This window comes from Maniola hyperantus, chromosome 8 (genome assembly GCF_902806685.2).
Source record: "Maniola hyperantus chromosome 8, iAphHyp1.2, whole genome shotgun sequence".
NCBI classification, from domain to species: Eukaryota; Metazoa; Arthropoda; class Insecta; order Lepidoptera; family Nymphalidae; genus Maniola; species Maniola hyperantus.
The window spans coordinates 9470435-9494779 of NC_048543.1; the positions used below are offsets into that span (position 1 = coordinate 9470435).

General features: G+C 35.9%; 1 protein-coding gene across 9 annotated transcripts in view; it reads left to right on the top strand.

Annotated features, from left to right (window-relative positions):
* Nucleotides 1-24345, top strand: part of dac (dachshund family transcription factor) — a 203302-nt gene that overhangs the window by 125713 nt on the left and 53244 nt on the right. For 6 of the 9 annotated variants that reach the window (XM_069500182.1, XM_069500183.1, XM_034971278.2 and 3 more), the window contains 3 exons: nucleotides 6707-6777; nucleotides 7314-7568; nucleotides 12819-13037. In XM_069500182.1, the coding sequence (XP_069356283.1) occupies nucleotides 6707-6777; nucleotides 7314-7568; nucleotides 12819-13037 (545 nt within the window). The remainder of the gene's footprint in view (nucleotides 1-6706; nucleotides 6778-7313; nucleotides 7569-12818; nucleotides 13038-24345) is intronic. The other 3 variants (XM_069500184.1, XM_069500190.1, XM_069500189.1) reach the window with 1 other exon arrangement.

The window sequence follows — 24345 nt, forward strand, 5'->3', positions numbered from 1 at the left end:
GTTGTAACATCTTTTTACATGAGTCATCTTACGGGTTGAATGATGTCCAGATGTTTGGCCAGACTGTATCGATCTGTTAGGCAACTTCTTTTTAAAATCACTGTAGATTTCTAACTTCTTGCGAAAATCCTTTATGTCTGTAGCACCATATAAAATGACTTTATTGGTCTCTAAATCACGGATGCCATCAATGACATATTCGATCAGTGCAGCGTCTTCAACCTTGCCATGAAGTGCCAATTCTTTCATAGACAGGAAATACTGTTGGTAAGTTTCGTCGTTCTTCATCTTACGTGATGCAAGTTTCTTGTGTATGATTGCACTATTAATCTTAGGGCCAAATTCTTCTTTTAGTGCCTTTTTTAGACTCGCATAGTCTTTAACTCTTCCTAACGATCGCAAAAATAGCTTAGCAGTTCCGTCTAAAAGTCGCTTTGCGTATATCAGTTTCTCGACTTTTGTCCATTTCATAATATTAGCAGTATCTTCAAATTCGTCAATAAAAGTCTCAATAGGATAAGTGTCATCTCCGGTAAAAATGTTCATCGACTTCTCTAAATCCTTAAATGAAATCTGTACATCTAACTCTTGCTCTTCATCTTCACGTTCCTTTTCATCTTTGTTTGGCGACATCTGGTCTGTCAAACTGGTATTAGTCTTTAAATTCTTACGTCTCTTAGTCGTCGTACAAAATGATGGCTTATTTGGACTCATAGTCTTTAAGTCTTCAAAAAAAAATCTTCATATCCAAAAGCTACCATTTTAGTACATTTTTTTCTTCAGCTGGCAACATTTTTTAGCATAAACAATCGGGACACGATCTCAAAACAATCCGATGTGTGCCTACGTTCAGTCGAGTCTTTGCAACATCCGGTCGGTAAAGCAGGTCTCAAAGGCGTAAAATGGCGACGCACCGGTACTAACTTTCCATCGAATGACTTGCGATAAAACTTCTTTTTAGAATCTTCAGTCTTCGTTTCGCCTCAAATTTTTGGGTTATCCCGGACGAGCCCCCAAAAGTTGTGGGATAATTCACGGATTTGATGACGAAAACTCACTTTTACACTGAAACTTCTTTATTTTTGTTACGAAAAAATTAAAACGTCTTACATCTTTCCAATCTGACAAGTGACAAAACTATTTTTGAGTTTGACAGTTCGAAACTTCATAATCAGTCTACGTTCTTATGACACTGGCACTTGGTAATACCAACACAAAAAAAAGTATTATTTACTACTAATTTATCCCACATATCTGTCTACAGTCTTATTCAAGATTCGGGATTATAGCAAAAAAAATGGAGAGTTATGCGTCTGTAATATAAATTTATCATTTTTCTATTTGGTTGATTAGAATACAGATGAAGCAAAATTCTTGTAGTTTCTATTCAAAATTTATTTTAAATCTTATATTAGCCTCAAAGTGAACTTTTATGGACTCACTTATTAATATAATGTATAAAAACATAATCATACTTATTAAAAAGTCCGACTGAATTTTCTAATTAACCAGCGTGTTACAAAAAGACAAGTAGGTACTTTGCAATAACGCAGTTATTTTTATGTATGGCATAATATTGGCAAAAAGTAAACATCAAAATGTACTTAATTATAAAACAAGTAATTTATCTGTATAATTGCACTTCCCTGAGAGCAACTCTAATAATTTATTATATTGTTGTACCCTAATTTCGCTTAAACAGTAAGTTAATAATGAGGTTGTTGCCGCAAATTAATCATACGTCGCTCAAGGGGAAACAGAACAATTGAGTGAATTCTTTGTGAAGTCGTAGACTCCCGGAATGTATGGTATGACCCTAGTTCCTAACCGCAGTACTTACACACTCGATTTGTGTCGAAGAGGAGACGGGGGAAAGGAAACTTTTTGATGGATCGGACGGAGTTTGTTTTGCATGTGAGTGATATGTCTGAAATAATAAATGTTGAGGCGTCGACGCTTCCCCGATCTCCCCTCGGGAGGGTGAGCTAAAACGATTTTTGATTTGGGTGTCAAGCAAATGTTTTACGCAGTGACGCTCCGAGAGGATTTGATTTTCTTAATCGATTCCACGCAATGCAAATTGGAGGAACTACTGGTGCATAGATTTTAATTACTGTTGTTGTTTATAATTTTATGGAAGAAGATTACAGTTTCTCTAATCATGCCTCTTTTGTTAGGTTTTTGGTGGAGTTATAATTACTGTGATGATAGTCAGAATCGTGTGACCTAAATGAGAATTTGGACGTATTTTGTCGCTTTCAATGTTCTCGTGTGAATTGGCGACACGGTTTAAAGCTTCATAATACTTACGATAATCAGATTATGCATACAAGAATGCTTCTGATCGTGGAGCTGCAATATTAGGCAGTATGAACAGTTCAGAATTAACTAATCAGCGTACATTGGCTCGGGTGGTGATTGCATCGCATTGTCCGCGCTCGTGGCTCCGGAATATCTGTTTAGGCCACTGGCCGCCCTGTAATGGCAATGGTTAACGTTAACTAACTTAGTTAACCTTCATAATTTCGCTAGTGGAGCATTTGCGTATCCATTTGATGTTCGCGATAGAATCATATGCATGAACATAAAATTAAATAGATTTGGTAGTGCGAACCTCCTATTTACCTGCCTGCGATGGCTAATTTAATTTGGTGGATTTAAGAGATAATAGGCTAATACAATGTTTAGATATATTATGGTACACAATATTTTTGATAGTCCTAAAGATTGACAGTTTTTTTAGAAATAAATGTTTTACGTTGATTAGTAGGTACCTTTAGGAAAATAGAACAAAAATAATATTTAGGTTAATATTTTTACTTTACAAATATGTTTCATGTATTTAGTTTTATTTATTTAAAGGTTAAAATGTATTTATAAAGATGATATTCGAAAATGTTACCAATATGTTAGATCTCAAAAATTTTCAAAATGAAAAAACAAACTCCGTTCTTTTTCTTCGAATTCCTTCATTAAAGCCATTCTTAATTCTATTATTGAATTTTTGATAGGTTATTAGGTATATAAAAGATTATTGTAATCGCATATGCATGACTAACGCTAAGCCTACTTAGAAATAAAAAATAGTTAGTTGTAATTTTTTTAACTGATTAAAAATATTAACGTTTCAAATGAACCTCACAAATTTCAAACATCATCGATCACATTAACAGTTTTGTGATGACGAAAATAAAACGAGGGAAGTGGAAATAATTTATTACTTTATTGATACAGGCGTTATCTTTTGTCCGATCGGACTGTGATGATTTGGTCATTTCTTTTGGATTCGTTCAGGATGCGAGCTCTCATTTATTTTCAATTCGTTTAAATTGGATTGTCAAATAATATCCTGTTTTCGAAAGTAATTGATAAAAAGTTTATTGATTTACTTGTTTTGGACGATTTTTATACGTAAAATAATTCAACGCCACTGTGTAAGCAGGAAGATGTAAAAAATCGATAATTTGTTTTGCTTGCTTTAAAAAGTGTCCTCTTTTTTCTTGTTTTATATTTTGAAAAATATTAAACGTATTCGTGTACCTAGTAGAAACTTTTACAAAATTTTGCCGTACCTATACGTATAGGTACACCTTTTCTATATCAATGACTTACACGTAGGTTTGAATTAAGGTAGCATCCATAGTCCATAGTTAAAATTTTAAGAAACTGCAAAACTCTATGACTAGACTTTAATTAAGTAGGTAGAGGTCAACACAATTTGTTATTCATAATATTAAGTAGGCACCTACTTATATTTTTTCAGAAGTCGACTTACGAAGTTCAAATGTTTTAAGATGCAAAAATTAACATTTTGATAGCGGTGGAAATGAAAAATGTATTAAACTCTAACTGAGTTCCGTGACTCGTCAGTAAAGTACCAAACGACTCCATTTCATGGGTTCACGCATAGAGTACTGAAACATAGAGAATTGGTTATGATAGGTTAATTGGTAGGTTCAAATTATGAAGTAACTACTAAAAAAGTTTCCTGAAGAAAGTTGTATCAAATGTAATGAATTCTACACAAGTAGTCTTAGTCTGAAATCTACAGACCATACTTTGACTTTATATTCATAAATCTGTCTCTTTTAGCCAAAAGCCTAAGCAAAGTTAAAGTATACTATCAAGTATCAATAGATTTCAGCCTTAGTTATTTCTACTTACAAAATAATCCAAAGTATGAACAAAACGCATATCTACTATAGTAAGAATCATTTTACGAGTTATCTCTCCCCCAAAATTACTCTGTAATCCACAAAAGGGTTTCGCTAAGGCTTAAAACAGCCACTTATTATGTATGTTACATTTCACTTTCAGACGTCATTTATATTCAAATGCTCAAAAGGCATTACTGGGCAAAAATTGTAGCATTAACCCCTTTGAAATGAGCGAAATTGGTTCCGACAACGTAAATCATTTTTCAAGATCTGTGTTTTTTTATGAATATACTGACTCATACTTCTAATGGATCATGATTATTAGATTTATAAGGGTTCTGATGAACTAATTGTATGAAACATTGAATAGATTTATGTGTCGATAGATTAGATTCTAGGAATGGAACGAATATGAAATAATTTAATGGAACCAATGTTTTAGCGTTTAAACTATCTATGAGTTATTTGATATAATATGTATAATGGAACCAATGTTCACTAAAGAAATAGTACTAATGAAGTAGTATGTACTAATTTACTATTTATTAATTTATTTATTTATTTACTAATGTAAGATAAATACCTAAATAAAAAACTATTGGAGCTATCTTAGTATTTAACCGCAAACATTTAATTTAATGTTATTCTGTTTTATTTTTATTTCTTCCAATTTGATCTGCCGGATATAACACTTTTCAATAATTTTATTTATTTATGTAGTATATAAATCGCTAATTATAATATTATATTTATCTTATGCCAGTGATGTTTGCAAAACAAGGTGGCACTGAAAATCAGCGTTGGTGTATGGTACCTCAGATGTGCACTTTCGAATTTTGTGTTAGAGGGGCCCGATGTCCTAACACAAGCTGAGTTGCCTAGCTATTCGAGGTGTTGCACTACTGTATAAGACGATATTTCTATTTGACAGTGCCCACCACACGCTGTGTATAAATTTATATATGTAGTATGGTAGGTACTATACCTAATATTAGGTATGTAATTACCTCGAATAAAGATTTTTTCTTTCTATAACTTCTAAGATAAAAAGGGAAGTTTGATGCAATTCATTACCATAAAGACAATTGCAAACATTTGCACAAAATGAAATGGAACGGAAGCATCAAAAGACCAATAACTCACAATCAAAAAGAACCTACGGAATTAGGGTAGCGGTTCGGATCCGTACAAAATGATTACACATACCGTCTTCATCCGCTCACAAAAGAACTCAGCGGGGTCTTATAATATTATACTTTTCCCTTTGTGGTAGCTCCGCAACTCAGTGGGTAGCATGCTTTATGGTTTCAAATGATAAAACTGTTTGTCAGTGTCTTTGTTTGGATTCGTTTTGCTTTGTGGCGTGTCCGATTGGCGGTATTTATGATTTTCGATTGTATCTGTAACGAGGTGCTGACATATCATTCGCTTTGTTCGTTGATTTCGTAGACTAGCGCTATCCACGGTCCACGGTAGTAATCAGTATTGTCTCTAGCTGCTATAGTATTTCTTGTTGTTTAGGGTAACCCGTTTCCAGATCCGTCCAGTGATTTGAGCTGTGCGCTGATAGATCAGTCAGTCAGTCAGTCACCTTTTCCTTATAGATAGATAGAAATACTTTATTGCACACAAAAAATATTACATAATATGACAAAAACAAAGAAACTAAAACTAAAAAATAATTGTATGCAAAGGCGGCCTTATTGCCCACAGCAATCTCTACAAGGCAACCTTTCCTTTTATATATATAGAAATAGTTTGTTTATTAATTAATATTATAGTCCGTAAAAAATTACAAAAGTGTAATGTCAAAGTACGGTTCACCTTTAAAATAAGGACTAAAATCGTACTTTTGACATGAATATACATATCTTACTAGCTTATGCTCGCAACTTCTTCCGCGTGGATTACAAAAATTTCAAGCACCTATTTTACCTTCTTAGGGGTTAAATTTTCAAAAATCCTTTTTAACGGATATCTACGTAAGCTATCTGCATATCAAATTTCAGCCTGATAAGCTCTGTAGTTTAAGCGGTGCGTTGATGGATCAGTCAGTCAGTTAGATTTTCCTTTTATAGATAAATCAAATATTTGTGGTTTAACTCATTCATAACCCATGATTGATTCAGATTTAACAAAACTTTATGGATCTACAAATAAAGTTTTTAAGAGATCTGGGAGTAGAAAAGATTCGTATTGTTCTCAGGAGTTCAGCGATGTAGTTTATTCGTTTCAGTAATAAACTATTACAACACTAGCCTATATGCCTGCGACTTCGTCCGCGTGGAATTAGCTTTTTTAAAAACCCCGTGGGAACTCTTTGATTTTCTTGACTTTCTTTGACTTTGAGTAGCCTATGTCACTCTCCAGGTCTTTATGTATACCCATGCAAAAAATCACGTCAATCCGTTACACCGTTGCAACGTGATTGAAGGACAAACCAACAAACCAACAAACAAACACACTTTCGCATAAGGGTACTGATTGTATATGCTTAGACTGTTTGTACTTAGTTTCAACAGATTGAAAGGAAATTTGCATTGTTACAGGTTGCGTGATGAACGGGGTGATATAGAACGTGTTATAGCAATGGACAAGGCGCGCGAGGGTTCACATAATGGTGAGAATACTAATAGTTGAATTAATTTTCCTTAACTAAAGCAAGCGTTGCTTTGCGGAAGTCAGCGACATGGCAAGGAAAACAAAGTCCCATAAAACCCAAGAACTCCCAGAGCTACACGTACTATGGTCAAATTTCTAGGATGACGGAGGAAAATTTATAGACATTTTTGGTAGGGAGTTTAGGATTCTAGCTTACAAATGCAAGCAATGCGTCTGGATTTAATTTTTTTTGACTAAACGCATACGTTTGACCAAAATCACACCTGATGACAAATGATTATGTGGCTTAAGATGGGCCGCATTTTCCTTGAAACTCACTCTTGTTTTAAAGATACCCGCATTGTAATGGGCCGAAAACACTGATTGCGAATGAGAAGTCCATGCGTCTATGAGGAATAATGATACAAAGCGGTTCGTACCTGAGATAGAATGTTGACAATATAAGGGTGAAGACTCGTCCAGTGTCTTGCGGTACGATCGTAAACAAGGTGAAGAGGGGACAAGATCGATTCATTTTTATTTCTTCTTATTCAGGTTCTTCTCCAGGCCATAGTCCTGTGCTAAACCTCTCGAAATCTGGTTCCGGGGAGCGCGAGCGATCGGAGCGGGACCGCGCGGAGCGGGGCGAAGGCTCGGCGAGCGGGCGCAGTTCTGCCGCCTCCCGTCGCACGCCGCAGCCTCCGCGCATACCTTCCACAGCCGCGGCAGCTTCACCGCGCTCTCATACTGATGAGAGTGACGCGGTCCTGTCTGATCAGGACGACCATAATGTCAAAGACGAAGATGACGGTGAGATATTCGTGTCTATTCGGTTGTACCTTGGGTTGTACACAATTCTATTAACGAGACGATCTATAAGCGCACTTTGACTTTGCACAGACTTAAGACACTGTTAAAACGAGACAGCTATATCGCTATATCGCAGGCATAAATCTGTCTCGTTTTAACTGAGCAAAGTCAAAGTACGCTCTACAGATCTTTACAGTTTTAAATGTAGTGCTATGATATTTTGCGGGGAACTTTGTGAAACGAAGTATATTATTTTTAGATCCGTCAATTTCGTTGATAGATAGATAGATAGATAGAAATACTTTATTGTATACAAAAATATTACATAACACGACAAAAACAAAGAAACTGAAGCTAGAAAATAATTGTATGCAAAGGCCTTATTGCTCACAGCAATCTCTACCAGGCCACCAGGCCTTACCTTTGGTGGCAGTACCTTTGGTGAAAGGAGAAACTAGGTGTGTTGGATAGTACTTACACGCAATACAGGGAATGTAGTATAATATGTAATAAAAAATAAAAAAACACGAATGTAGTAGTATAATATTATATAATATAATTAATTAATAAATAGGTACCTAATTTATTTATTTTATATATTAACTATTGATTTAGAGTTTTGTGTACAACCGAATAGATAGGTATATTATACCTACTAAAAACAGCATTTTGGTATTTCCACTGATAATGCTTCATCGCTAGAAAAGTGCATAGGTACTGCATACGTATGCCATACCTACGCACAGTGGCGTGCACAGGGTTTAAAGCCAGGGTAGGCATTAGTTAGGTAGGAACCTGTTTACTGGCAGGTCATAATGAAAAATATGCATTGAGCTTACAACTGGGGTAAGCAGTGCATTTATGCCTCTATGACCTGCACGCTACTGCCTACGCACAGAGTATCTGTGCTGTGTAGTTAAACTCTACAGTTTTCACTACAGGTTTTCACGCTACGTTACACATAAACTGTGCACGCAAACTGTATTGTAGTCTTTACTGGGATCGGGCCCAAGTTCCCAATTGTTTCTGTTTTCCCCAGTGCTTAACTGCTTACCCATGTACATTTATTTTTAGTTGTTGGAACACGTTTATTGAAAATTGATCTTCTTAATAAGTTTCATTACCCGTAATCACAGATAGGACAAGAAAGTACCCGTGTTGCATTAGCACTAGCTTGTACCTCTCGTCCGATATGAACGTCATATTACGCTCAACAAAATTACCCAGTAATAGTCGCAAACCTTTCGACATTCATAGTTCAGAAATTATCGGCAATAAAAGCACCTTTTATTTTAAAGACTATAAAGTACTTAAAGTTAAAAACTGCTTCTTCTTACTTTGTAATCCGATGACTAACCTGTGTAAGTTTATTTGCGTATAATTACAGCTGGACTATAAATGTAGGCAATTTGAAAAATAAATGCAACTATCTTGGTAATTATTGTTCCTTCTATTACAGAAATAGAGGAAGTAGGAATTGGTGTTATTCGTAGCAAATGTACCTTGATTGCTAGTTGCTAAATGATTTCTCTTCTCGATCACACAGCACGGCACGTTTACTAATGGTCCGATATAATAAAACCTTATTACGAGTATAAGCTGCGATCGCCTTTAATGATATATGAATAGCACTTAAAATGATGCATTCAATTTTAGACCTCACCTGAAACATCTTAGATCAAAGATGTCGACAAGAAAGTGAAAAAAATCACTGATATGTAAAGAGTATAATATTTCTACGAATAACGAGAAAATTATTTATAGACTCTTAAGATAGATCTTGATCCCTAACACCAATTCTAATCTTCTACATATATAAAAGGAAAAGGTGACTGACTGACTGACTGATCTATCAACGCACAGCTCAAACTACTGGACGGATCGCGCTGAACTTCGGCATGCAGATAGCTATTAGGTATGACGTAGGCATCCGCAAAGAAAGGATTTTTCAAAATTCAACCCCTAAAGGGGTAAAAATAGGGGTTTGAAATTTGTGTGAAAGTCAACAGAATTTTGCAAGAAAATTACAAACAGTTCCTGCGCGATAGCGATCTATTTTTTACAATCTTTCAAAGCGTCCTGATATAATGCACTGTTTTGTATCCATGGTCGGTGTCTTATTCATCCTGGCAAAATTTTTCAAATGACCACGCGAGCGAAGCCGCGGCTAAAAGATAGTAATTCTATAAGTGAAGATTTCATACAATGCAGAAATATTTTGCTAGCATAAAGTACCCAATCGCTAAGCCACGTCGAATAGTTGATGAATATGAATACCACGTAAACGATATGGCAAATCATAACAGTGATATCAAAAAGTAAATACTCGAAGCTCACAATAGGCGAATTGGTAAAACAATAAGCAATGTATATGAAGGTATTGCGATTGTTAACGGCTAAGTAGTTAATAACTAGCGTGGGAAATGGGAATCCATAGCGTAAAGTCTAGGAACACTGAGTTATTAACTGATAATCTGCCATTTTCAGTTAGGTAATTTTGTTTACAGTTATTAGTAAGTATCTGTATTTAGGTGCGCTTTTATTCGTATAATATTTTGTATAATCCATTTTGTTGACACCTTCAAGATCATCACAATCGACGCGATCATCACAAAAAGCTTTTCGTTAACTCCCATGTCATTCAACTTTGATCTTTTTCGATCCGATATTACCTTCGACTTTCAATCATCACACTTGTTTGTGACCCGATTTTTGTTTTATATCCGTATTCTTTTTCACATATTAGTCACGAATAATTATGAATCGAATTTTTAATTTCAAGGTCGTTAAGTTCATTTTCGTTCGCTCGCCTCGTTTAGAATTTTGTTAATTGGTCTTATTAGGAAGATGGTGTTGTGACAACTCGAAAGTGCTATCGTGCGCATCGACAATGACGAAACGATGTTGTCTTCATTATATGATGAGCGTTCACTATCTTGTCAGTTAAATTAAATGTATCGATAGATTACTTTGGGCCGTGAGAGACGCCAATCGAAACGCTTTCTTTTTTTTAAGTTACGTCTGTTACTTATTTGAGTCCGCTCATTTCAATTACAATCAAAATTACATTCGTGTTTATTGTAAATAGCATTAATGTTAAACAGCACAGAGCCGGAGATACTTTCACCATTATAATTAGTAGTATTGGAGCTTGATCTTGAATCGCAAAAGGAACAACTAGCGGTACAGTGCATCGGTGAATATATAAATCGATCTAGAGACAGCCCATTCGGTGTCGAATGGCTTAACATCTCCTTATTCCGACTAGTATCGGCAAAACAACTTGTAAATTGAGCTACCCTTACTCGCCAGGATTTAATGTGTTTCTCTTTAGCTTTATCTTTACTAGAAAGAAAGTTGGTGTTATTATAATGTTCAATAAATGTTATTTAATTTACTTTATTGCAATGGTTATTTAGTTAGTTAGTTGATTGCTTGAATGGTTATACATATCATCTCTTCCAGCGTACTTGTATAAGTTCATTTTAGTATCTAAACGAAATGCAATAATATTGCTAAGAAATAAACATAATACGTCGTCGTTGGTATCCAACTCATGATAAAATGCAAATGAAGTATGTAGAGTTTGCATTAATTCAAAGACCCACTGAAAAGAAGAAGATTTGTTTGGCGCGTGCAGCGTGCGATGCAGTTAATACTTCTTTTTTAGAAAGAATATTAGCCATGGCCCTTGACTAACAGTCCCTTTCATCTCCAATTAAGCGTAGCTTGTGCTAGGAGTAGGTACGACAATAGTGCAACGGGTGGGGTTTGAACGGGCGACCTTTCGAATTTCAGTCCGCACCTTTAACCGTTGAGCTATTGAGGCTATAAAATCTTATAATCATCATCATCGTCATGATCAACCCATCGCCGGCTCACTACAGAGCACGGGTCTCCTCTCAGAGTAAAAAGGGTTTTGTCATAGTCTACCACGTCGGCCAAGTGCGGATTGGCAGACTTCACACACCTTTGAGAACATTATGGACAACTCTCAGGCATGCAGGTTTCCTCACGCTGGTTTCCTTTCCGTTGAAACAAGTGATATTTCCGAAAAGTTAAAGGTGCGTGCTCGGGATCGAACCACCGACCTCCGATTAGGAGGCGGACGTCCTAATCACTAAGCTATCAGTTTACACAGATACTTATAATAGAAGGCAATAAATACAAAATAAAGTTAGGTCGCATTCCAATGGAATAGGCCTTGCCCTTGCAAAAAGCACCGTACGGAGTACCACGCGATTTCCATGTACCTCTCTATAATAATTGTTATGCGAATGATACACGCACGCAAAGCTCTGTCGTGTATTATTGATTGTTTATATTGAACCCTTAAGACTCCTTACGGTGCGATTGATAAATTAATTGCAGCGGATAAAAATATTGTTCTCTCCTATCATGCAAAGTAATGTGAAGAATTTAATTGCTTGGTTTCTTGGTCAGTGTTAATAATAGCACATTTAATAGTGTCAACATTGTAGTTCTGCGAGCGGTATAAGGTATATTAATCTCTGAATACCTAGCGATTTACGAACAAGATTTAATGGTATTTTCCCACTTTGTTAAGCAGACTAAGCACAATCCGTGCGACAACGCTTTGTCGCGAATTTTGCATCGACAAAACATTAACAACGGATGTCCAACTCTCCTTGAGAAGGTGTAATTTATTACGACATGAATTGAAATTACTAATGACTAATCTATTAATATCTACTGAAACCTATAAGAAGGCCGCGAGCTATAAAAGAGCAATAATTTCAAACAAAATTGTGTTCTATGAAGCTGTCAAAAATTGTGTGATACAGGTGCTCAATTGCGGTAGAGTGACAGTTACAATGTCACAATCGCAATCACCTCTGCTTGGTTAATGCTCGCTCACTATTGGCTACAATGTATTGTTGCAACAAGAATACCATGAATTGAGCCAATCACAACGATTGCGGTTGTAATAATAATTGATGCAGTTTTTCCGCAATCGACCAGCTGGACATCAAGTGTAAGCAATAAAAAAACGAATTGCAGCTCACATTTTTGTTTGAAATTACATAGTGTTTTATGTACATAAAAGTCTTTGGATGATGTCTAGTATTATGTATATGTATAGAGGGCTTTTTAACTAGCCGATACTAGTCGGATTTAGTAATCTAAGAATTTCAAACCATTTTTTTAAATTGAGATAGTAAGTGGTGGTGAGTGATGACTTTAAAAACGTATCCGTTTACTAAAAATATATTTCTTTGTTTGCAAAAGGAGCAGATCTCAGCGATGGCGAGCGAGACCTCCCTACGAATTCGTCGCCAGCGCCTGTCAGCTACCCCCCGCAAGGCTCGCCGTCGAACGTGCCCGTGGACCCCACTGCCGACACCCTGGTTTCCTCCACCGAGACACTCCTGAGAAACATCCAGGGCCTCCTCAAAGTAGCGGCGGATAACGCACGACAACAAGAACGGCAAATCAGTTACGAAAAAGGTACGTACAGTGAATATTTCACTATTTCATCAGTACTTCAATATGAATTCTAACGCTGTGTGCCCATCTGTTTTGGAAATGTGAAAATAAAGAAGAAGTCAGTTCAAAAAAAGTTTCAAAATAAGTCGGTTCAAAAAAAATCAAATATTCCAGTAAGATTAAAGACTAAAAATATTTAGCCACACGGAAAACAATACTCTATTTGCCTGAAGGAAACATAAATGAAAGGTAAGTTTATCAGACCAAAATCCTCATGACATTGTCTGTAAAAGTAAAATATTGAGTGAGTAGTGAAGCAAAGAGGCCATTTAATTCCTTCTTCAAATGAATCAGCAACTCCCATAATGAATCTATATCTAAATATATAAAAGGAAAAGGTGACTGACTGACTGATCTATCAACGCACAGCTCAAACTACTGGACAGATCGGGCTAAATTTGGCATGCAGATAATTATTATGACGTAGGCATCCCTTAAGAAAGGATTTTTCAAAAATTCAACACCTAAGGGGGTGAAATTGGTGTTTGAAATTTGTGTAGTCCACGCGGACGAAGTCGCGAGCATAAGCTGACTGACTGACTGATCTATCAACTTACCTACCTTACAGCTCAAACTACTAGATGGCATGGGTTGAAATTTGGCTTGCAGATAGTTATTAAGTTTGATATGGGCATTCGGTATGACATAAATTTTGAAAATGCAACCACTAAAGGGGAAAAATTCTATAGGGGTTTGAAAATTGCGTAGTCCACGACCACGCGGACTAAGTCGCGGGCATAAGCTAGTCTGTTGATAATTGTCTTACAATCTAACCAAATAAAATAGTATCTGTCAATATAGTTACTAACTATAGATATATATCAGATATTATTATGTAGGTAATGACTAATTCTAAAGCAAGACATTGAAGCCAATGCCAATTAAGGATCTTTGAAGCGTAAGCATTTAGTAATTTACATATGAAATTAAGGCTTATAATATTGTGAGGACTCAAAGACATTATCCATCAGGAAGGCCTACTGATGTAAATGCTATAATCGATATTATACAACATCGCGCGCGAATCGATTCACCGTAATCGGACGTAGAGCAAGATCGATTATCTCTTAGTTCTGTGACCATGTACTTTTAGCTTACATGAAGTTCTTACATACTTGCATCCAGTTACTGCTTTATAAGTAACGTTTATTTATATCGCACTTTATGTCCGATATTCATTGCAGTATAATCTGAAACATTAAATTTATAAAATGCTACATTAATTGTAGATACATAATTGTAGCTTAGATAAGTAGTTTCTCAACGCTTTTTTATCGACTTCGTAAACTACACCAATTAAACTTTATCTCTCAGAATTACCTACACTCCTCTATACCTACTATAAAGAGTACAATCTGAGCCTATATGCCAATGACATTGAAACACTCAGTAGGTGCTAAACTTAGTTACCATAGTTTTGTTTTCGTACTATACTTTTGCCTCACTCCTACTTAAAATTCGAGAGTTGCCTTGTTCTAGAGCATCAACGTCAAAAATTGACATCTTGAAACTCAATCTGTTTACATTTACAACTAGATGGCAACTAGTAAAAGCGTGACTTGATGGGAAAAAATTCCGATGAGTTCCCAACAAGTCACACTGTGACACGATTGGGTGTGACTCGTTGGGAAATCATCGTGGGCGGGGTGTAGATGGGGAGATCTTTTTTGACGTCTGATGTACCTATCATGTAGTCTCCCACTGTCTAACTCAATACTTGAAATTATCTTTATTATTTATATCATTTAGGTTTATTCAAATAGTTCAACATCGCGGTCATAAAGTACCTATGAAGAGAAGTTAAGGACAATACAAGTTCGTTTACAATGCGAGGATCAGCGCAGGCGCATGTCGTGCCTTGGCAAATAGCCGTAGAACAGATGCGCCTGAGTTATAGCACAGCCCACTATCATTACCCGCGATTCCATTCGGACAGCATAATTGTTTAATTGATATTTCTGCAAGTTATTTATTCACGTCATTCCGTTTTCACCATGAGAAATATCTTCGTGCGCTATGGGTTAGCTCAGTTTATACTTTACGCATTCATCTTTGTATAGTTTAAATGTAATTTGATGAGTAGGATTGCGTGTTGGAACATTGTTCTTCAGATTGTTTTATTTATTGTCAGTTTAAAGTTTTGCGTTTAGCTGCAGTCTCACTTGATAAGTGGCGATGATGGTAAAGATAAAATCTCTGTAACTAGCTCTCTTACACTTAATATATATTTCTATGCCGCTACTTTGGTTTTGCGATTCGTTTCATCAGGCAAGAGTTAATAAGCGTCTTCGAGGTAAGCGCGCTCCTACCTCCATTGCTTTTTTTAAGCATGATTGTCGTCAAGAGCAAGTTTATCTTGCAATAAAAAAAAACAGACAATAATACTTACTCACAACTCACATGATCACACCCGACTTGGCATCCTAGCTAAGAAATTACGCCTAAAATGAAACACTTGCATGACCTATTTACGTTTCCATTAAAATAATTTAAAAGCGAAATAAAAACCAGAAATAGCCTTAAGTCAGTTGAAATTATTGTAATATATTCAATATCAACATTTAGCCGATGCCTAAACAAAACGAAAGCAATTGTTATAAAAGCCATAAAAATACAGAGGTTGAGAAAACTCGCGGCGCGAGTCATCATCAAACTTGAATATCAATATTGCGCCTGGAGCCAATTGTATTAATAAACAAAACAAAATGAGAAATAATAATGCTATAGGCCAACAAAAGGTTCCATTTCTCCCCCTGACATGTAAACTGTTAACGCAAAAGAAATATCTCCCTAAGCCCACGGCGTTAAGATTCCAAATTGTATATCTATTTACTAAACCCGTAATTTTGTTATTACAATATTAAAATTATTGTTGATGAAACATTTTTTCGAATCGATGTGTCTGGCGAACCTTACCGTTGATTTTTTGTAGAAATTACTGCAATAACGCGCTCGCGGTCCGCCTCGGACGAAATGATAGGTGCATATTGGTTGAAAGCTTCGTATTTTCATCCTTTCATCGTATTTTAAGTATGTATATAGGACCCATAAGGCCATGCCACATACCTAACTTATATAGTCTTTTTTGTATATAAAAACTATATGATATAGTAATCTTAATCGAGTTCTGCCCAAAACATCTTTATGGCCGTCAAAATTATTAGATAACAATGAATTACTACGTTAGTTGTATATTATTCGTGACCTATAACGAAAGTCAACTTTACAATAGTTCTGGACTAAGAACCCATGAGAGACAGACTTTCGTTATTTGATAAAATTATATATCATTAATTTGGATCATGGTGACTATGGCAAATAACAGGTAACAAAGACGTATAAAATCTTTCGTTAAAATATGTATGAAGTATAATTTTTTTTATATTTTCTTCAATATAGTATTAGAATCATGCATTGTCAGACATTTAGGATAGTGGCAAGTGCCAGAAACTTTAATACGTCTTGGCTGTCTGGCACGATTCATTCGGTACTGTCATATTGTATGGCAGACCATTTCCAGCGTGTAATATGTCCATTTTAGTATATAACGTTCGATAGGAACTGAGCCTATATTCATTTCGTCTTTTCTTTCACCCAAGCCAAGTAAAAGCGTCAGTTGACTGTTTAGATTTTAAAAGACCGTTTATCCGTCTGGGTGGTACGCATAACTCATCTGTCTGTCGCCCCTCTATACGGAATGGCAGATCGCTATCGGACGTATTCGTCGACAATTTTTACACTAGACGTGGTGAGTAGGTGTCGCACAGACAAATGTACTGCATTCACAGTGTTATCAGATAACGCCAGAGGGTCCTATGAAAGGACTGCTCTGTGATAGAACTCTTTCGATTCGTTTCTGTAAATAGACTTGCCATGAATGGGAAATAGGTGTCGTTTGTAAATTCTTCAGGTGCGTGTATTTGTTCGATGCCCTACGATTTGGAATATTATGTATGGTTTAAGTAAACACAACTACATATTTGTATTTACAGACCTGTGTCTAGTATTTTCTTATTTTCTTTCCTAAATTATGGGCTAAGATTCTATCGAAATGTTATACCTAGTTAAGTATTATAGTTGTGTTTAACTTTTGAATAACATAGCTACTAAGGTCCCTGTTAAATTATAGTGTACCTAATGTTATATTTTTTAATCACGATAAGTTTTAAATATGTACCCACAATAAAGAAGACTAAATAATATAAAATGTAATTAATGGCATTTTAGAGTCAGACTTACGGTTTAATTTCTAAGTAAAACTGAAGCCATCTAATCGGTAATTATAACCTTAACTTAATTAAGAGACAAGGTTTTTATAAGACTTTGAAGTGATTTTCCTATGCTTATTTTAAACATAATTATTTATAGGCATTAGCCATTGCCCGTAATTAATTATATTATGAAAGTTTTAATAACAGGCCTTTATAAAATATTTTATTTGTATATCAAAACCAATTACCTACCACCTAATTTGTGCAGTCAATTGTTGATATTATCGATCATTATTACACTAGACTAGAATAGATATTATTATTGGATGTTCACCTGTATCTAATAATATTTTAAGATATTGGGGATTTTTAAGGAAAACGGAAGATAAATTTAAATGGATTTGCAAAGGCAGGTAAAGGGTTGTACAAGAAGTTACGCACGCGGGATTCTTAAAAACCTAATTCCGCACGGATAATGTAGCGGGCAAAAGCATAATATATAAAAAAGCTTCAAAATTTCTCCAATTCCAGAGCGTATTTAATTGTTCACTCCTTTGTTTATAAAACATTCGTAACACGCAGAATCGTTCCGATCCCAATCACCACGACATAAATCCGCTTCGGCTACTCTTTAATCCTTTATCCTGTTAATTCTTACCGCTTAGTTTATTTCTGAACCAAATGGTCCGGTCTTGTACCTGGTTTTGTGCACCTCTTTTGTTTTACAACTATCAGTTTTTGTTAAGCTAAGTGCTGTTCAACGGACAAATGGCACATGCGCAAGTAGATAGGACGTATTTTATGGGGTTCTGCTAGAAAGGGAATTCCACTTCCATATCTAGAGATAGCTGGTGTCGAGGACCATAGTAGTCATGGTCCTGATATTGAATTTTGCCTTGTCTTAAATATACCATTATGAGTATTTATGTGCGAAGCCACAAAAGCCAGAGTGAGTTTAGTTTAACATTTTCTCCATTTTTACGTTACGATAAATCTACGTATAATTTATTCAGCACTAATTTTGAATTGAAGGCAAGAAAAGATCGGACCGATTGACTTCATTTGGGGCGAGTTGAAACAAGGCGATAGATCGGCTTAGAGAAGAGTAGACAGTAGCGTTTGCCCTCTGCCCCGAAGGGAGGACAGGACATTGAATTTTGATTTACCATTAAAAATCTACTTAGTCAGATTTCAAACTTTGATAAGAATGAATGTAAAAAATATCTAAAACAATAAAATTATAGTAATTTAAACATAGTGGTGCATTATTATGACCGGGTACTTCAGCTTCTGGAAAATATTATCATGTTATCTTGATAAAAGTCATTCGCGAAAATTCATATAAAATCAACTCGATACATTAACTAAATTGTACAAACAGCATTTAAAGCTTAAACGTCTGACAGAGTCAACAGGCAAATAAAACTCAATTAAAATAAAACCTTTCTTATTTCGATGTGTTTATGATATCATTTGCGGTGATATCGAATCAATGGAGGGAAAAAGGCCATCAATAATGTGGAAGTGACCGATGGAACAAACAAGAACTGGCCAATGATAAAAACTGATGAGCAAATAGACAGACAGGACTTGTGTACTCAGCTAATGGATTCAATTGATATGAAAGCTTTTACAATACAGACTACAGTCAGGGACATTGCTATTACGCCTCGATGTAACGAAATTAGCGGAATTGCGTTGTTTTATATTCGGTAAAAACGCATCGATCTTTGCTGTACTTTTGTTAGAGTGTCTGACGGCAACATTTTTGCGTCGGTATTTTCACTCTTTATTTTCACTTACCCATAATTTTATTATTATTAATGCAAATTAAAGTGTGTTTAATTATAAGTTTGTTGGTTTGTCCTTGCCGCAACAGAACAACGATTGTTATTTCGTACATGGATATACCTATCTACTTAGTTAATGGCACCGAGAGTGACATAAGTAAGTATCTACTTATATTTTATCCCGGAAAATCATACAGTAGAAATCCTAGAATTCCTACGGAATTTTGAAAAACCATCAGCGGACATCAGCTAGTTTGAAAATAAATTATGTTTGGTTGTCAGTGAGATGGGCATTATTGCTAATTTTAAATCATTTTCATTTGATGAAATTGTCATATTTCTAAGTGCAAAAATTCGCTCATAGATTTTTCCCTTTCTAACACGCAGCGATACGAATGTACTTGTAATTCAAAATACATGCAGTTGATGTTGTTTACATTTTCTGCATTGGTAAAGTTGTCGATCAGCTATAGCCTATAGCCCGCTAGCTCAAACAACCGCCCCCAGGTAACGAGCCACCGCAGATTCGCGCGATATACCAACGAGGCATTGTTGTGCATCGTGCCAGCTTTCGCACCATTGTGCAGCCGAACATCTCTTGGGCCAATCTTTGTTTGTTTACTTCAGCGTGCTGACTTGAGTTATGGAGTTACTTTTTTTTTACACGACTGCTCCAAAAAGGAGTGTAATGTTTTCGGTTGTGTGTATGTAGGTAGATATGATGTATGTATGTGAGATTCTTTATTTTACCCTAACTTTTAAATGCCTGAATACATTTGGATGTATGCGGTGTCGTTATCCTTAATTATATTAATTCCTATATCCTTATATTAATTAATAATTACCATCCCAAGTAACACTGGTTATAATTTACAAATGAAAATTTTAACTTTTAGTTCGTTTTTTACTTTCGTGTTTTTAGTTTTTTTGAATGACGTCTTGTAATAATTTTAATTTTTAAAATTATTATGATTTGCATTGCTGTCCAAAATATCTTGAAAGACTTTTTTAAATTCTACACTTTCAATCAATCGCAATCTATTTTTACTGATTACTTATAGATAAAGTTCTTTCGGTCCGTTATGACCAAAATTATCATATCCCATTTTTTGCAGTTTGCTATCAAATGTAGAATTGTGTAATAGAACACCAATGCATTAGCATAAGGTGTAATAGTCACTGGTACGCGGTTTCCATACCACTTGGTCGTGGAGTAAACAATAACTGACATTAACGGGGGTATTAAAATGGCATTCCTGCAATGTACCGATATGTGACATCGGGCGGCCATATTGGATTACTTGCGCGTGTCGCTCCGGTTTCGTTGCGCACGCGACTCGACCACACGCGCGCCATCTCTTGATTAATATAAATATGAAACATCGATGGATGTTGTAAATGCTAATTAACCGACCATGTGAAAGATGTCAATACAATTCGGAAATTACACCCATACGCCTAATTTATTAGATAGGATAGTGTACCGGAAAGCGATGATAGAGTAGATAGGTACACTAGAGTCACTAGAGGTACCTCTGGCGAACCTATAAGATTTAAAATCTATAGACACGCGCAAAAGCTGAGTTTAAAATGTTATTAAAAGACTCAAGTCTACTCCACTCTCTATGTTTGCGTCAAACTATCAAACCTTGCTTATAATCAACAACAATATATCGATATGATATATTAGGATATAAGTAGTTATATTAGTATGAAGAAGCATCCAGTTATTTGTGAAATTATTATTTTCAATATTACATTTCAGCATTTATTTTCTTTATTTTACTAAGTAGGTAAATGTGTCACAAAAAGCTTTAGTTAAATATAAATTATATTCTATTTGATATCCCTTTCGAATTTACAAGCAATTCGGTTATAATATCTACGTCTATAAATTCAGAGCCAGTAGCTCAAATATGAATCCTGTACCGCAACAAGCTAAGATACTCCCTTAGGATCTTAGGACAAACCCACAGAATTGATATGTCACACAAACTAAAACATTCACTCGAATTTCAATCTACTGCCAACGAAATTAACGCACAAATTTCTATGTTATATATAGTTTAGTTATATCGTTTGGAATCCCTGCGTCATATAAAGGGGTAAAGTGAGACAATCGTAAAGTTTAATAATAATTACATTCTCAACTCTCCTCCCGGCTTGTGCGCAATAATTAACCGCCCGGAATTACTTAGCCGAAATAATTTAATGTGACGTACGCCCAATTATTCGTCATGTGCAAGATGTCTTTATTGAAAAGGAAAGCAATGGTACACGCGTATAAATCTATTATCCGTGTTTTGTAATAGGTAGATACTAGGTATACCTATTAAGATATTTAAATTTAAACATTAAGTTTTATCAAATTTTCTGAAAAGCCAGACGTAGGTATCTATCCAAGGGATTGATAACATAATTTACTTCCTGTTCATTAGATGATGCCCACGACTTCGTCAGCGTGGATTTATGTAGTTTTTATAAATCTCAACAGGAACTCTTCTATTTTCCTGGATGAAAAGTAACCTTTATACGTACCTATACGGAATGCAAGTTATTCCTGTACTAAATAAATGATGCCCGTGACTTTGACCACGTGGAATTAAATAGGTTTATAAAAACCCCGTGGAAACTCTTTGATTTTCCGGCACAAAATGCCTAAGTATGTCCATCCCCGGATCTATCTCAAGCTAACTTTGTACCAAACGTCAAAATCGGCTGAACGGATGGGCTGTGAAAAGCTAGCAAAGTTATAGACAGACACACTTTCGGAATTATAACATAATACCTACCTATGGAGGAATGAAATAATGGATTTACCTACAATCTACCTATCTACAGAAATCTACACACATATCTTCAGATTCAAAACATGGCACTTAATTTACTCGCAATATTATATCTCCGCCCGTAAACATATCATTATTATGTGTGTGTAGATCTCTATTCTTAATATTTAAAACTGCCGTAAACCGAGGTTTAAGAGCAGCTATTCCGTTCAAACATAACAAGAACCCTACCCCCGTGTTATCGTCTTAGTAATTGTAGCTCTCAACGCTCTGGTTGTGTGTTGTCTCTATGGGGTGAAACAGAACCCTTGTTCTAGTTGTAATTTACATACGGAATTACAAGCCGGAATAACGTTCCATATGTTTATGATTCGGAAACATGTTTATGAAGTGCGATGTTTTGTTTGAATTTTAGATGTTGCTACATGCAATAGTACATTTTTATGAAACTCATTGAATTTTTGTGTGCTAGCACTGAAATTACCTAAACAAGTAGGTACGCTGGAAAAGGTGTGCCATACAAAATTACAGTTATTTTTTGTGCCGATTCAAAGTGCCACACTGAGTGTACCGGGAATTAAAATTAACACTTTGTATTAAATGGTCTTCGTGTTGAAATATGTATCACTAACAGTTAGTTCCGAGTACGCTCACTGCTGATAACAGCACAAAAAGCGTCAAGTTGCTTCATAATCAGGTTGGTAATGCAAGTCTAGCGTACCTACTTATATTAGTAGAGGTCGGTGTATTTGCCCATATGTATTTGTGCAAGTAATTGAGGAAAATAATTATTAATCAACTAATAAAAAAACCTAATGAAATAGGTTGATCTGCATAGTAACTTTACTGGTATTCATTTCGTAATCATCATATTTAAGATGACATTTGTGATTCTTATTTTTCCTATTTCCAACATTGGAAAATAAAACAGTAGAGCATTAGATACTAATTTCCCAGTGGCGTGCACAGGGTTTGAAGCCAGGGTAGGCATTAGTTAGGTAGGAACCTGTTTACTGGCAGATCATCATGAAAAATATGCATTGAGCTGTTACAACTGGGTAAGCAGTGCATTTATGCCTCTATGACCTGCACGCCACTGTAATTTCCCAAGATAGGTAACTCTACCCATCGCCCAACAGCAGCGTGCAGATGAGCTCCCAATCCTCCATTACTTTTCATTAAAACTTATTTATCATAATTTCCATTCCCTCAATATGAACAGGAAATCGTAATAATATAAATCATGGCGTGCAGCTGGAACTCCGCGGGGGTATAAATATTCTTTATATGCAGTTAAATTTTTAACAACGCGCCCATTACATCAGAAAGTTTGCAGAAAAATGAAAAATTACCGGTCAGGGAGCGACCGCAAAAGTATCTCATAAGGAACAACTAATGAAAGCTTAGAGCCATTCGCATAAATCTCCCTTACATTTTTAATACCAATATATCCGAGGAGGGGAGCTTCCGCCCGGGAAAGAAAAAATGAAGCCAAAAAACAAAACATTCGCGGAGTCGCGCATTTATATCTTATTTAAATACCAGATGTTGTCCGCTTATAAATGTGGATATTTTTAATCGGTACCTTACCGGGGACATAATGGTATCGGCCGATCTGCCGTCAGCTGGTATGTAGATGTACGGGAGTTTATCGTGTTCGGTGGCTAATTTAAAAATGGTGCAGGGGCCGCGGGGATTGTTCGCATTTCGAGCGCCGTCATCCCGCACCGCCCGTGATATCTTTCTTGACCCGTGTACTTTTTATTTGCTTCGTTACCTAAGCTTTTTTCGTATCGTTTCGAATCTCGTGGAGTCGTGTAGTCTCATTAAAATAATACAGGGCTACCGGATAATCTTATCCGGTGTGTTTCGATCGCAGATTGGGTGCGCGTGCGCCGATAACACCGCGAGTTATTCCGGCGGTGCCCGCTCCAACCACCACTATTTTTAACTCATTTTGCGAGGACATCTTCATTATTCGTATACTTAACGTCATGTAAAAACTCTTACATCTATCTTTGACGAAGCGGTGCTATTAAGGTCCCGGGCTAGATCCCGGGTACCTACATCTAACTTTTCTGAGTTATATACATTTTGAGCAATTAAATATCCCTTGAAAACAATATTCTCAAAGGTGTGTGTGGTTGCCAATTCGTACTTGGCCTGCGTGGTGGACTAAAGTCAAACCCTTTTCATTCTGAGAGGAGACCCGGACTCGAGGAGACCCAGGCTCGTAGTGAGCCGGCGATGGCTTGACACAGAAGCCTTGTAATCAGGTATAACATATGCAGCGATAAAAAGAATAAGAAAATGTTTGCAAAACAGATTCAAGTTATTGTCATAGTAAAAAAGTGTTTCACGTTGACAAAAAAAGATGAAAATGTAATGGACGCAAAGATTTTATGATCGAAATTTCACACATAATAAAGAAGGGCAATTCCTATGATTATTAGCGTGGAGACTGCGGGAATAATCCGCC